General features: G+C 27.8%; 2 protein-coding genes across 4 annotated transcripts in view; one reads left to right on the forward strand and one right to left on the reverse strand.

The window, feature by feature from the left end:
- The window catches only part of LOC133817205 (golgin candidate 6), a 61,808-nt gene extending 46,330 nt beyond the window's left edge, over positions 1-15,478 (reverse strand). Inside the window, exons 1-6 of one of the 3 annotated variants that reach the window (XM_062249644.1) lie at positions 15,068-15,478; positions 14,881-14,933; positions 14,356-14,408; positions 13,929-14,075; positions 13,743-13,816; positions 13,583-13,652 (exon numbers count right to left, since the gene is read on the reverse strand). In XM_062249644.1, coding sequence (XP_062105628.1) covers positions 13,583-13,652; positions 13,743-13,816; positions 13,929-13,988 — 204 coding nt within the window. In that variant the 5' untranslated portion in view covers positions 13,989-14,075; positions 14,356-14,408; positions 14,881-14,933; positions 15,068-15,478. Of the gene's footprint in view, positions 1-13,582; positions 13,653-13,742; positions 13,817-13,928; positions 14,076-14,355; positions 14,409-14,488; positions 14,576-14,880; positions 14,934-15,067 lie in introns of those variants that run through there. The other 2 variants (XM_062249646.1, XM_062249645.1) reach the window with 2 other exon arrangements.
- Positions 3,969-11,444, forward strand: LOC133817209 (beta-fructofuranosidase, insoluble isoenzyme 1-like). Its single transcript, XM_062249664.1, has 7 exons — positions 3,969-4,978; positions 8,359-8,367; positions 8,694-9,553; positions 9,737-9,895; positions 9,984-10,222; positions 10,520-10,610; positions 10,703-11,444. The coding sequence occupies exons 1-7, from the start codon at positions 4,810-4,812 to the stop codon at positions 10,883-10,885; spliced, it is 1,710 nt and encodes a 569-aa protein (XP_062105648.1). The 5' UTR covers positions 3,969-4,809; the 3' UTR covers positions 10,886-11,444.
- Positions 15,479-16,852: the final 1,374 nt, after the last annotated feature.

Here is a 16,852-nt window from a genome sequence, read left to right on the forward strand (position 1 = left end):
CTGAAGCTCAACCTATTAGACTATGGTGTCCCACATGGAATATGTGTAAGAATATTGAACTATTAATAAGAACATGTGTAATTCCACTAATTACCAATTAGTTTTTAGATGGAGCCTCATAATTCTTGTCATGGTATCAAGAGCCAATTCCCAAAGCGTTCCTCCTGTCCTCTGCCAACTTACCATTGCTTATTCGGTCAAGCAATCGTTCAACATAGCTTTTGATGCGAACACAAAAATGTAAGTCAATTTTGACATACATAAGTATAAGTTTTCTCAAGACATGCAAAACAATATTTGTAACATAAAAGGAATACAAAAAAGAGCTTATGATACTAAACACGTTCTATCTTCACTTCCAGATCCTCATTAACCCGTTAAATTGAAATGTGAAAACTTTTTAGTGCATTTATAGCCAACTCTCAAAAATCTAAACACACCCATTTACATAAACGATAATAGAACCAAACCAAATGATTTACCTATCTTCATTTGAACCGGAGTTCTCATTACCGAAAACCAGACCAACAACACCCTGTAAGAAAATGAATAGCTTAATAACAAAACCCCAAGTAGCCAAAAGCACAATGACACCTACGATTAGCAATATCCAATCTAAAATCAGCTATTGAATTTGAACTAGTTGTCTAAATTTTTCGACCAGTTATCTAAAATTTTCAACCACCTGTTTAAATTTTTCGACCACTTAATTAAATTTTTGACAAGCTGTCTAGATTATGAGAGACCATTTTGCAAATAATTATTAAAACTAGGTTAGAGTGTAAAATGAAATTAAAAAATAGTTCATTTTGCCAAAAAACGCGTATTAGTACCCAAGGTGACGAGGTCTCATCAGTCTTATTCGTGGGTATTCCTAGTGGGTTGTGTCGAGTTGTGAATTATAAATATAATTGGGATCATTATCATGTATTACAATGTATTTGCACCGCTAGTGATGAGGTTCCATCAGTCTTATTCGTGGGTATTCCTAGTGGATTGTGTCGGGTTGTAAATTGTAAATATAATTGGGATCATTATCATGTATTACAATGTATACATCACTTGTAGTAAGTAATAAATAAATAAAAAAACAACTAGTTTCACAAAGATTAATTATATGTGCACCCAAAATATATATCAAAACATTAAATATATATTTTAGGTTAGACTAACAATTCGTGTAAACGTGTCAGATTCGTGTCGATAGTATTATGACACGACACGATTAAGGTAAATACGAACACGACACGATTATTAAACGTGTCAAAAACTCAAACACAAATACGAAAACGATTATTAAACGTGTCAGCCAAACTCATTTATTTCTGTGCCGTATCTTCGTGTCATGACCCAAATTACCATCACTGTGAGTACATATAATTACTCTTATGCAGTATTAAGACACTAAAATAAGGATAATTCCTGATCACTTTGATTAGAGATGCACACCCGTTGGACCTTTTATCAATCATGATTACAGATATCATAAATCATTTTTGTTTGTTTCAAACAGTATTTCGGTCTTTGCAAACCTTTTGCAATTGGATGGACTCCCCAATTAGGCGTGTTTGTGATGTGGGCAGTGTGGCATTTGACATGTAGTTTGAATAATTTTAAATTATAAAAATGTGGTGCAATGTAGTTTGAGTGATTTACACTTGTTATTAAATAATTAAAAACAAGTTAAATTAACAATTAACAAAATATATACACTTATTCCAAATCTTATATTCATAATTTTTATAATATCTAACTCAAAATTAAGCAAAGCATTAGTATTAGTATGAATATATACATTAATATATATAACTTACAACTCAAAAATCAATACATTATCAATAATTTAAGCTAAACATTTTCAATACAGGTTTACAAAATAAAATAATAACAATAAAGTATAAACTAAGAAATATATAATTTTGTAATAATTAAATTGATATTTTTCTAATATTACAGTGTAGTGCATTATGAAACTTTAAACCATACACCGTACTGCATTGAGCAGTTTGGACAATCTGCAACTGTAATATTTTGGTGCGATGCAAGTTCCAAATCACATATTTTAGTACGGTATGGTGTAGGGACGACCCTGAATAGGATTGGGCCCTAAGAAATATTAAAAATTAGAGGCCCTTTTTTGTATGAAGTTTTTTTACGTTTATGATATTTTTCAAAAGAATTAAAAATAAGGGGGCCATAGGCGTGGACCTAGCCCACCTTAGCTCAGGGCCGACCCTGTATGGTGTGGTGTGAACAGTGTGGTGAACAACCTTAGTTAAAGCAACACTAGAGTCTTTCTCTTTTTGGTTTTAGCAATTAATAATAACACTTTTCATGTAAACGAACTTGATATTTTGTTGTATGATATAAATATTTTTTAGTTCTATTACATATTGGTCACATTGATAATAAAACAGTTTCTAGTCTAGTTAAGTATGCTATTAGGTTAGACAATGAACTTCCCAACATATCATGTTTTCCCTTTGTAATCTTAAGGATGATTCTTATCACTTTCAAAATAAAAAATACATGTACAATTTTAGCATAAACCCGTCCATATTCTATATATGTAATAAATTCTAATTTATATATTATTAAATTACTAATATATTAATAAAAATATTAGTGAAAACTAAAAAAATGATCTATATTATTTTAGGACATTGTGTTTTGGTTTAATTCTACGATAGATTATCAGTTTTAAAAAAAATTATATTTTTGGATCATGTATTTGTTAAATGTTTAAAAATGATCACTGAACTCAAATTTAGTCAAAATATTTTCAAATATAAATCTATATAGGTCGTTGTTGTCAGAGATCTACACATTTTCCAAGTAGATAACCTTGTAAATAAAACTCAAGGGCAAAATTCTTTTGACAAAATTCGAATTTATGAGATTATTTTTAACCGTTTAACAAAACACAATGACCAAAAATATAATTTTTTAAACCAGAGGCTCCATTGCAGAATTAAGCTAATACATAAGGATCTACAATAATATAAACACCTAAAATAATTTTATGTTCATTTTGTTGGTATCTACAAATAAATAAATTAACATTTAGTTTATACTATTTCATTTTTATATATTTTAAAGAGAAAATAGTTATCATTAATGAGCAGAATCAATTACAACAATAACATGAACACAAACTAAAGATGGAATGTCCTCCCAACAAGATACAAGAGAGCAAACTTAGCAGGGCTATAAATGACTTTATTAGCATCTTCTCTAAAATCAGATATATTAGATAATAATGTCCCACATGAAACAAATGTTAAAATATTTATCATATGAATCAATTAAATATTTCCCAAACTTGTTTAGCGAACATACATTGTTTTTACTTACATTATAACGTTTTTGCAAAGTTTACTTACATTATAACATACATAATAATTATTTACATCAATGGAACCAATTTTCTCTATATTTTATGAGTTTAACTATTTTTTTAATTAGTTTAAGCAATATTCTTCTTAGATGTATTTGTTACTTCAAAAATAAATTAAATAAAGGAAATAAAAAACTCCAAAACTTTATATAATGAAAAACAGTATAATAGTTGCTAAATAAAATTTGTAAAACAAATAGAAAAAGTAAAAAGCAATAGGCTGGAAATAGAGAATTAATTGTAGTAAAAAAAATACACATCAAAAAGTTGAAAAATTAGTCAGGAGTGAAAGGAAAAAAAAAGTTTGCTAAAATAAAAATAAAATAAAGAGTGAAAAAAAAAGATAAATATCAATAGGTAGTTAAAGATATTTAAAATTATTAGTTAGTGTTAATTATCACTTGCAAAATCTAAGAACGGAATTTTAAAAATAAATAAAAGAAAAAAATCATACAATTATAGGGTGAAATTTATATTATTAATTTGAAGCTGATTTTTTTTTTTTTTGTGTGAAAAATTTAAATAATTATATTGGTCTTATTTTTTATTTTTTGACAAAATATCAGTCTTACTCTTTAAACTATTAAAAAAGATAAAGTTAATTTATATATCTTTATTAAAAGGACTCTTATTATATATTAATGCTTAATTAATATCTTTTTATAACTATCACAAAACATATATAATTTCGTTTTTATATATTTATAAGGTGTAGATATCATATTATGCATTGTTTTGTTCAGGATATTTAACGCAGAAAAAAAGAATCGCTTTCTAGAGCACCTCGGATCTAGATGAATAAATGTGATGAACGACTAACTTTCCCACGTAAGAAAAACAATAAAAGCAATAAATCCAAGTTAAAATCAAAAGACTTTTTCGAAGAGAGGTAAATACCATAGTTGAATGAAGCATATAACAGCAATAAAATAGTAGTGGATTACTTTCCATAAATCATAATATACAACAAAAAGCCTAGTGATTTGCTATCCAGGTGGCTGGAAAACGATTTCAAATAATAATTATTTACATAAAAATAAATAAATGGTAAAACCTATTCTGTTCCAAAAAATTTTTACTGTAACAAATAATCTAAATATAATAATAGAATGAACTAATATTCAAAAATTTAAAAGATAATGACTCTACCTAATCATAAATATTTCTGGTTTCTGTTAATATTAACTTTATTATCAAATAAAATAAAAAAATTAAATGTACTAATATTCAAAAATTTAAAAGATAATAACTCTACCTAACCATAAATATCTCTGATTTCTATTAATATTAACTTTATTATCAAATAAAATAAAAAAATTAAGTGTATCTCTCAATCTCATTATAAATACCCTGTATATCTATTCTCTCTCCCTATTTCGTTCGTTATAGAAAACTTTATTTAGTTTTCAACAATGGTTTATTTGAAGGTTTTATCCATTTTGATTTATATTTTCAGCTGCGCCTGGCATAGCCATGGTTCACATGAGATCTATCCAGAATACCAGTCTCTCGACATAGACGATGTCAATACTACTTATAAAACCGCTTACCATTTTCAACCAAAAAATCATTGGATTAATAGTCAGTTTTTTATTTTTATTATTACTTTTTCTATTTTCTTACTCTTTTTTTTTTAATTATTGAATGGTATTAACTTCACACATCCAAACATATTTTGATTATATACTGTATTGCTTATGTGGTGAACGTGAAATTTTTATTTTTTATTTATTGAAATTATAATATATATATGTATTATTGTGATTATTTATATATATATACTGCCTTGGTGAAAAAATTATTTTTTATACAGTGTGATTATGATTAATTGTATATAGATTTTTTTTTACGATAACTAAAAACAAAGTTAAAAAAGAATAGAAAATGAGCTATATAAAATTAATGGAACCAATTCTCTGTATTTTACGAGTTTAACTGTTTTTTTAATTAGTTTAAGCAATATTCTTCTTAGCTGTATTTGTTACTTCGAAAATAAATTAAATAAAGGAAACAAAAAACTCCAAAACTTTATATAATGAAAAACAGTATAATAACCAATAATAGTTGCTAAATAAAAAAGAAAATGCCAGCTTAAAACAAATAGAAAAAATAAAGCAATAGGCTGAAAATAGAGAATTAACACTACTACAAAGCTGAGCTTTCCCGACACCCAACAACAACAGTCAACTCTGTTGACTGTCGTAATTGCTTAGCGGGACTCAACACCTGTTGCTTTTGACTGTCGCTATTGACTCCAACGCCGACAGTTAATTTGAGACCAATGCCGACAGTTAAAATGTGTCGCTATTGACCCTAACGCCGACAGTTAATTCGAGACCAATGCCAACAGTTAAAATGTGTCGTTGTTGACCCCAACGCCGACAGTTAATTCAAGACCAATGCCGACAGTTAAACGATGTCGCTATTGATCTCAACGTCGACAGTCATAAAATGTCGCCAAAATTCAAATAAAAAATTATAATTAATGAATAATAAAATTTTAAAAATAAACTAAATTATGTAAATATGTATTTATTAAAATCTTTTAACACTAGATTTTTTTTTGTTTCTAAATTTTTCATATTATTAACTTTTGTATTTATAATAATTTTTATATCAAATTTTAAATTAATTATAATATTAAGAGTAACAATACTATAATTTAATTTTATAAAAAATATTAATTACTAAAATGTCGCCTAAATTTAAATAAAAAATTATAAATAATGTATAATAAAATTTTAAAAATAAACTAAATTATGTAAATATGTATTTATTAAAATCTTTTAAAACTAGGTAGTTGAAAAATACACATAAAAAAAAAGTGTTAAGTTGGCATTAGAATATTAACGAGATGAAACCATCTTTTTATTGTTTGAAAAGTTTTCATGTTAATGGTAGTTTTGATATACGATTCTAGCCTTCTAGGTATCAACAAGTCTCCAGAGTTGGATTTATTTTTCTAGATTTTGGCTTCTTAATAAAAAACTTGTCTTCAAAAAGTTATTAAAAAACTTACATTAAAAATATTCCAACCAAATATAAAATAAAGTAAAGAGTAAAATAATTAGTTAGCGATAATTATCACTTGCAAAATTTGAGAAAAGAGTTTTAAAATAAATAAAAGATAAAAAAAAATCATATAATTATAGATAGGGTGAAATTTATATTATTAATTTGTAGCTGATTTTTTTTTTTTTGTGTGAAAGATTTAGATGATCATATTGGTCTTACTTTTCTTTTGACAAAATATCGGTCTTACTCTTTAAATTATTAAGAGGGATAAAGCTAATTTATATATCTTTATTAAAAGGACTCTTATTACATATTAATGCTTAATTAACATCTTTTTATAACTATCTCAAAACATATATAATATTGTTTTTATATATTTATTACGAGTACATATCATATTATGCATTGTTTTGTTCTATATAGTAAAGATATACTATAGGCAGTGAATTTTATATTATTAATTTGTAGACTTTTTTTTGACACAATTAATAAAACTAAAGATTTAATTTACTTATGCCAATTTATTTATTGTTGATCTCATAAAAGAGAATAATAAACTTAAATCATCTGTATGTTTATCACATTTGTATTAGTTGCACATTGTTTTATATCATCCAATCTAATCGCTCTTTTATTTTTTTTTTCAATCTTCATATGGGAAATGACAAATTATCTAGACCCAAATAATCTTCATTGTTTTTTATTTTTATTATTACTTTTTTTTATTTTTTTACTCTTTTTTTTGTTAATTATTGAATGGTATTAACTTCACATATCCAAACATATTTTGATTATATACTGCATTACTTATGTGGTGAAAGTGAAAGTTTTATTTTTTATTCATTGAAATTATAATATATATGTATATTATTGTGATTATTTTTTTATATATTATTATTAATTATTTTTTTTATTGTAAAAAAAATTATACAGTGTGATTATGATTAATTGTAAATATATATATATTTTACGATAACTGAAAACATAATTAAAAAATAATAGAAAATGAGCTATATAAAATTAATGGAACCAATTCTCATCTCTTTTTTTAATTAGTTTAAGAAATAATCTTCTTAGATGTATTTGTTAGTTAGAAAATAAATTATATAATGAACAATAATAGTTGCTAAATAAAATTTGTAATACAAATGAAAATGCCAGCTTAAAACAAATAGAAAAACTAAAGCAATAGGTTGAGAATAGAGAATTAACTCTAGTAAAAAAAAATACGAGTGATAAATTAGTCAGGAGTGAAAGAAAAAAGAAAAGTTTTTAAAAATAAAAATAAAATAAAAAGTGAAAAATAAAATAAAAGATAAATATCGATAGGTAGTTAAAGAAATTTGAAATAATTAGTTAGTGTTAATTATTACTTGTAAAATCTAAGAAAGAGTTTTAAAAATAAATAAATAAATAAAAAAAAATCATAGATAGGGTGAAATTTAAATTATTAATTTGTAGCTAATTTTTTTTATTATTTTTTGTGTGTGAAAGATGTAGATGATCATATTGGTCTTACTTTTTTTTTTTTGTTGACAAAATATCGATCTTACTCTTTAAACTATTAAAATGGATAAAGCTAATTTATATCTTTATTAAAATGACTCTTGTTACATATTAATGCTTAATTAACATCTTTTTATAACTATCACAAAACATATATAATATTATTTTTATATATTTATTAGGTGTACATATCATATTAAGAGTGAAATTTATATTATTAATTTGTAGACTTTTTTTTTTACACAATTAATAGAGCTAAAGATTTAATTTACTTTATGCCAATTTATTTATTCTTGATCTCATAAAAGAAAATAATAAACTTAAACCCTTTTGAATGTTTATCACATTTGTATTAGTTATACATTCATTGTTTTATATCATCTAACCGCTTTTTTTTTTTTTTTTTCCAATCTTCATATCGGAAATGATAAATTATCTAGACCCAAATGGTGAGTATATTTTCTCTGCCATAATGTTTATTATTTATTTTTTTAAGGGAATTTACTTATTTGGTACCTTATGTTTTTGTAAAATATTGCTTTGGTACCCTCTTTTTTCAATGATTGTATTTGGTGCCCATATACTCAATATTTTAAAATACAAGATATTAAATATGTATGATTTCAAAATAAAGATTACCAAATGAACATTATTGTAAACACAAATACAAAAATGACACTTTACAAAAACGCATGGTACGAAATGATTACCTATCATTTACTTATAAGTATTTTATTTGAACATATAATTTACATAATTTTCTCTTAAAAATCAGGCCCGATGTATTTCAATGGGGTTTACCATCTATTCTACCAATACAATCCATGGGGAGCTGTATGGGGAAATATAGTTTGGGCACATTCAGTATCAAAGGACATGGTTAACTGGGAATCACTTGACCCTGCCATATTCCCCTCAGAAACTTATGACATAAATGGGTGTTGGTCTGGATCAGCTACTGTTCTTCCCAGTAACAAGCCTGTAATCATGTACACAGGAATCGACCTCACCATTAGACAACTCCAAAACTATGCAGTGCCCAAAAATTTATCTGATCCATATCTTCGTGAATGGGTGAAACCAAAGAACAATCCAATAGCAGTGCCAGACAAGGGTGAAAACGCCAGTGCATTTCGTGACCCAACAACTGCCTGGAAAGGCAAAGATGGTCACTGGAGAATAGTGGTGGGAGGCAAAAGAGATCTTAGAGGTATGACACATTTGTATAGGAGCAAAGATTTCAAAAATTGGATCAAAGCTAAACACCCTTTGCACTCGGTCCCAAATACTGGTATGTGGGAATGCCCTGATTTTTACCCTGTTTCGCTTTCTGCTGGCAAAACTGGTTTGGACACTTCTATGCTTGGTGGAGATATAAAACATGTTTTGAAAGTTAGTCTTGATCTTACTAGATATGAATACTATACCATTGGTACTTATCTTCCTGAAAAAGATAGGTATGTACCAGATAATACCTCTATTGATGGTTGGGCTGGATTAAGATATGATTATGGAAATTTTTATGCCTCTAAAACATTTTATGATCCCCTCAAGATAAGAAGGATTTTGTGGGGTTGGGCCAATGAGTCTGATACTCGTGATGATGATGTGGCAAAAGGATGGGCTGGAATCCAGGTAAATGAATAATACCGAACTTATTCCAATTCATTAAACATTGTCAATATTCAATAGTATGCCTTGAAGAGGACTCGAACCTCCACGCTCTTTAGCACGAGATTTTGAGTCATCTTTATTTTTATTTTTTTTGTTTCTTATGTCATTATAATGATTAACTTTTTCTTTTATGTATTCTTATAGTTGATTCCAAGGACAATTTGGCTTGATCCTAATGGAAAACAATTACTACAATGGCCTATAGAAGAAATCGAATCTTTAAGGGATCAAAAGGTTGAAATGAGCAATTTGAAACTCCAAAAAGGAGACTTTCCTGAGATTAAAGGAGTAACAGCTGCCCAAGTATGTCAAAAAAATTGTCATTAACTTTTTAATCAATATTTTGATAGAGCCTTATATTTAGTGATATAACCACTTTTTTTGTATACAGGCTGATGTAGAAGTTGTCTTCTCATTTCCAAGTTTAGAGAAAGCTGAAAATTTTGATGAAAGTTGGGATAATGCAGAAAATCTATGTGCACAAAAGGGATCCCAAGTTCAAGGTGGTATTGGACCATTTGGACTACTCACATTAGCTTCAGAAAAGCTAGAAGAATTTACTCCAGTATTTTTCAGGATATTTAAAGCACAAAAAAAGAATGTAGTTCTCATGTGTTCTAATGCATCAAGGTTTGGTTTTTGAAAATCATATCTATTAATTATAACATGAGAAATTGGTGAAAATGAATTATTTTTTAAAGTTATTTTGCACTCTGACCTACTTTTAATAATTTTTTGCAATATGCTTTTTGTTTAAAATTTTTGAATTATTATGAGAGTTCATTTAACAAATAATTATTAAAACTAGGTTAGAGTGCAAATTTTTTTTTTTTAAAATAAGTCATTTTACCAACATACCCTTATAATATATTATATTTATAAATTAATTATTTTAAAGAATTCTCTATACTAATTCATTTTGTATAGGTCTTCATTATCGCCGAACTTGTATAAGCCATCATTTGCTGGATTTGTTGATGTAGATTTGACTGATAATAAGCTTTCTCTACGAAGTTTGGTAAGTAGTTAATAGTTTAAAATTAGTGAAATTGCTTTTTATTTTATTAACTTAGATTTTTCACATTTTGATTATATATATTGTGTGTGCAGATTGATAATTCTGTGGTGGAAAGTTTTGGAGAGAAAGGAAAAACATGCATCACATCAAGGGTTTATCCAAGTTTGGCCATCGCTGACAATGTCCATTTGTATGTGTTCAACAATGGGAGTGAGACTTTGACAGTAGAAAACCTTCATGCATGGAGTATGAAACGTCCTACAACAATGAACTAGTCCAAATCATGAGTAGTATTCTTGTTAGATTTTATTTCTAGTATTTTGGGCTTTATTAGTTTCGGATTTTTATTTCTACTCTTATTCGATTTTTTTTTTCGTGAAAATATCTTTTCTTTTTTTATTTTAGATTTAGATGATGAATAAAAAAAAAATTGGACTTGGAAATAAAACTATTTATTTGTGTACCTTCTTAAATGACTATTGGCCTACGAGTTCAACAATTTCATGGTAGTCCTCCACATCTTAGATAGATCTAAAATTTTGAATTTTTTTGAAAATGCACAAAAACATTTTCTGAAATAAAATTTATCTTAGTTTATCTATAATTTAATCCTTAATAAGATAAATGATTAATTCTAATTGTAGCTATTTATAGAAGATGGAAAATTACTAAATTAGGACTTTCGTTTTAATGTTTATTATTATTGTCTTATATTAATTAAAGAGTAAAATTGTCTATACAATTAATTGAGTAACAAAAGATGTCATGTTGCTAACAAGTTTTCAAGGTAGGCTATAGTGCAAAATGTACACTAAAATAGTTCTACTTCCACTAATTACTCTAATAATATTTATTTATAGGCATAGCCTAATATTACTACACCTTTCCTGGGTGTTCAAACATATTTTTTGTTAGTTTAAAAATTGTTTTAAGTAGACTATTCAAACATTAACTAAAAAATAACTTAAGGTTTTACCTCTTTTTTATATTGTCCATAAGTAAATGTGAACAATTGTGTTAAACGAGAGTGTAATGATCAAGTTTAACCATTATCCAATGATCAACATCTTACAACTTTGATTGTAATGCACCGAGCTTCTAATAAGGTTTAGTACTCTAAATAACATGATTGATATTGTTGTGAATTATACTATTATATAATTGAATATACTTGATTATATGGATTAAATATGTTTAAAAACTTGTTTTTTATAATAAAAAAAAATATTTTCGAAATTTTGACTCGTTGATGGTAAAATTCTAAATATTATGTGATATGTGCAATGTGACCACATTATTATGTGGATACATGTTATTTTCAACAAGAGTGGATCCTTTCAAGCAGTTATAGCAAAAAAGTCACAACGGAAAAAAATACCGGCTCGAGTCGAGCATAGGGTAGGGGTATTTTGAGAATTTTCACATTTTAAGGATAGTGGTAAAATAAAATTAATGGATAGGATATTTATGCTTGATGGATATGAGTTGATAATTTAGAGATTAGTGAGATAATTAAATTAGTGGTTTAGTGGGAGTTATAGGCAAATGGCAAAAATGCCCTTGTGTGTGGACAAAGGGGTAACTAGTTTGGAAAGGCTAAAGGGTCATTTGACCACATAATTAGAGAAAAGATGACCATCAACTTTGGAGTTGGTCATTCTCACGATATCCTCTCTTTCTCTACCTCTTTCTTCTTCAAACTTAGCTTCATACAAGAATGTTTAACAATTCAAGACAATCCTCAGCAAAGAATAAGAAGTTAAATCCATAGCTATACACAAACATCATTAATATGTACGAAATATAAATAAGCAAAATTTTCAGACACAAATCTTTTGAATTAGCAATTGCTTATTATGTAGGCATAACAGCATAACCACAGATGAGTCTTTCCAAAAACTTCTAGGATAAAAAATGTCATTTGACAATCTAAGGCCATGGAGCAAAAAATACTACTATCTATGTTCTACCATGATGAACAAGCATGTCAGTGGTCTGTGGCACAATTTTATAATATGAAACAAGTAGCATAAATAAAAGAAAAAAAATTGTAACATAAACAATCTACCAATCTAAAGGACATGAGTACCAATTATATCACGAAACTTCAAACATGAAAATAGTAGAAGGATTTATTAAAAAAAAATCAACAATATTTCTACATTGATACCATAGCTTATAAATAAACATCAAAGAAACTACACAACACAATTAATTTAAGTAAAGCATTAATATAAAAAGAAACTCAATGAATTACCTGCACGACAACACCACCATCTGAACCCCCTTCCTCTTTAATAATACTAAAAAGTTTCTCAAATGCACCTTCCAAGACCACAATTTTTTGAATTTCCTGGAGTTGTACTAAGCTTAAGCACAATCGTTCAATCGGTGGAACAGCCAAAACCAGCAGATAAAGAATTAGAAATAACAATGAACATGAGACAAAAAGCTTACCTCAGCTTCCCGGGTCAAGTAAGTAAGAAGTAGTAAAGCCTCATTTCATATAACCTAGAAGAAAAATCACAGTTATTAAATAGTATTAAAAAGAAAGAAATGGAATGACAGTACAAATAGAAGGCTCTTTCAATGTAAAGCCACAAGGTTCCAAGAGCAAAAATTTTAAGGGGCCTCCATACAATTTTCTAATGTAAGGTTGTGTGCAACTAGTACATAAAATATTATGATGTGAAGTCTATGATGTAAAAACTAGAAAAGTATATCCATAATAAAGTTTAAATTAATATACATACATAATTTTTTTTTAAAAAAACAAAGCACCACAACTTGTATTATTACTGAAAAGAATAATACAAACAGAAGAAGGTGTATAAAGATAGTACAGGAAACACAAAAATTACAGGAAGACTTGCCACTCTCTACATATATACATATATAATTATGAAAACTAAGAAATTAAAATAAGAGAACTATAAGAAAGGGCTTCTTTCATTCATTGAGCATGTTAATACCTCACGATCCATAAGCATATCCATCAAACGTGTTATACCACGAGGAATCGTGAGAATGGCTTCCTGTAATCTGAAGATGATCTCCGCAAAAATCTTTCCAAAAATTTGGAGGAAAAAAACAGAAAGTTGAAGATTTTGTGATTAACTCTAAATCTAATACCTGTTAGGAGAGTTTGTGAGAAGAGCTGTCAAGATTTGAAGAGTATCATATCGAACATAAAAATCATCCTCGGCCTGCCAAAAACTCCAAGGAAAACCACCAGGAAAGTTACAAGTGTAAGCAAATCAGAAACAAGGTAAGGCGAAAATGAGCTGGTTGTTTCACATTCCAGCAGAGAAGGCTCACCAACAAATTCAGAAGAAGTGAAATGCTGTCTGCCTCTCTGGAAAGCAAATCAGCGTTCATTAACTCAGGTTGAACCTCATTTTTTTGTGCTTTCACATGGCCAATAGGAGTCAAGGCACTTACAAGAGTTTCTAGAGCACCTCAGAACTAGATCAATAAATGTGATGAACGATTAACTTTCCCACGTAAGAAAAACAATAAAAGCAATAAGTTCAAGTTAAAATCAAAAGACTTTGTAGAAGAGAGGTAAACACCATATTTGAATGAAGCATATAACAGCAATAAAATAGTAGTGGATTACTTTCCATAAAACATAATATACAACAAAAAGCCTAGTGATTTGCTATCCAGGTGGTTGGAAAACGAATTCAACTGTCTGGTAAATCAAACAAATCATACTGTACAAAAAGAGAGAGAGATTAGCAACCATTTCTACATCATCACGTTCTTCCTTTAACACGCTCATCAGAACAGGGAAGCCTGCAAAGTGAGCAAAAAATATCAGAAACGTCACCCACATAATGAAAAACTTAAAAAAAGCCATTAAAGCAAGCACTCACCCATTGCACCAAATGCCAATTGTGCAGCACGATTTTCTGCCACAACAGACTGAAGCTCGACCAAAGCGTTCCTCCTGTCCTCTGCCAGCTTACCATTGCTTATTCGGTCAAGCAATCGTTCAACATAGCTTTTGATGCGAACACAAAAATGTAAGTCAACTTTGACATACATAAGTATAAGTTTTTTCAACACATGCAAAACAATATTTGTAACATAAAAGGAATACAAAAAGGAGCTTATGATACTAAACACGTTCTATCTTCACTTCCAGGTCCTCATTAACCCGTTAAATTAAAATGTGAAAACTTTTTAGTGCATTTATAGCCAGCTCTCAAAAATCTAAACACACCCATATACATAAACGATAATAGAACCAAACCAAATGATTTACCTATCTTCATTTGAACCGGAGTTCTCATTACCGAAAGCCAGACCAACAACACCCTGCAAGAAAATGAATAGCTTAATAACAAAACTCCAAGTAGCCAAAAGCACAATGACACCTACGATTAGCAATATCCAATCTAAAATCAGCTACTGAATTTGAATTTTTTTTTAAAAAAAAAATTGTCGATCACCTTATATCCAGATACCAAATCCATGTCGGGAAAAAATCACCAACACTCGAGAAATCCCTGAAAGAAACGCCAGAAGAATTCACGAAACCAATCGCAAAAGTAACAATCGATGATCGAATCACCCAATCGAAAGCCCTAATCTCGGAAGCAAATTAGTTTTTTTTTCCCACGAAACGCAGAAACGTGTAACAATAGGGAGAAGCCGATCTGAGACAAAGATAGAGTAGAGTAGAGTAGCTTTCGAAAGCTCAGCAATGGTGGACTTTCTTCATCTTCTTGTTCGACAATTCACAACTGGATTCTATTTTTATTTTTATTTTTTTCCCTCTGTTGAGATTTTAGACAAAACAACCTCTTTCTTATATTTCCTTTTCTTTTCTGTTTATTTTTTATTTATTTATTTTTTTAATTTATTAGGTGTCCCGAAGACGGTGGTGTTAGTCCCAAGGTGGGACTGTTGTTGTGGTTTTGCTCCTCTCGGGATAAGGTTCCATCACTCCTTTCCGTGGGTTTTACTAGAATTGGGGATGATTATGATATTCTACAATGTATACAACACTAGTAGAATATAATGAATAAAAAAAAAACAACTAGTTTCATAAAGATTAATTATGTGTACCCAAAATATGTGCTAAAATATTACACAATGTTACTTTTTAAATTATGAATCTCAATTTTAAATATATATTTTGAGTAGGACTAACATTTCATATAAAAGTGTAAGATTCGTGAAAACTAAAAGAATAATCTACGATAGATTATCTATTTTTTAAAAAAAACAAAAATTGAACCATGTATTTGTCGAATGTTTAAAAATGATTAGTGAACCCAAATTTGGTCAAAATATTTTCAAATATAATTCTATATAGGTCGATGCCCGTCACAAATCTACACATTAAGTAGATGATCTTGTAAATAAAACTCGAAGGCAAAATTCGAATTTATGAGATTATTTTTAACCGTTTGACAAATACAATGATAAAAATTATATTTTTTAAACGAGAGGATCTATTGCGAAATTAAGCTAATACATAGAGATCTAAAATAATATAAACACCTAAAAGAATTTTATGTTCATTTTGTTGGTATCTACAAATAAATAAATTAACATTTAGTTCATTTAGTTTATACTATTACATTTTTATATATTTTTAAGAGAAAATGGTTATCATTAATGAGTATAATCAATTATAACAACAACATGAACTAAAGATGAAATGTCCTCCAACAAAATACAAGAGAGTAAACTTAGCGAGCTATAAATGACTTTATTAGCATCTAGTCTAAAATCAGATACATTAAAGAATAATATCCCACACGAAATAAGTGTGATAATGTTGAGTTATTAATAAGAATATTAATAACCATATGAATCAATCAAATATTCTCCCAACTTGTTTAGCGAACATTACTTCTATAAAAAGATAAAGTTTAAATCAAACCCCACTACCAAATGAGAATACTATACTATGTTTTGGACAAATTTTACTTACATTATAACATACATAATAATTATTTACATAAAAATAAATAAATGGTAAAACCTATTTTGTTACAAATTTTTTTTTACTGTAACGACTAAAGCTAAAATAGTGGATAATAAATCATCGAAATATAATAATAGAATGAACTAATATTCAAAAATTTAAAAGATAATGACTCTACCTAACCATAAATATCTTTGGTTTCTGTTAATATTAACTTTATTATCAAATTAAAAAAAAATTAAATGTACTAATATTCAAAAATTTAAAAGATAATGACTCTACCTAACCATAAATATCT

Source organism: Humulus lupulus, chromosome 2 (assembly GCF_963169125.1).
Source record: "Humulus lupulus chromosome 2, drHumLupu1.1, whole genome shotgun sequence".
Taxonomy (NCBI): Eukaryota; Viridiplantae; Streptophyta; class Magnoliopsida; order Rosales; family Cannabaceae; genus Humulus; species Humulus lupulus.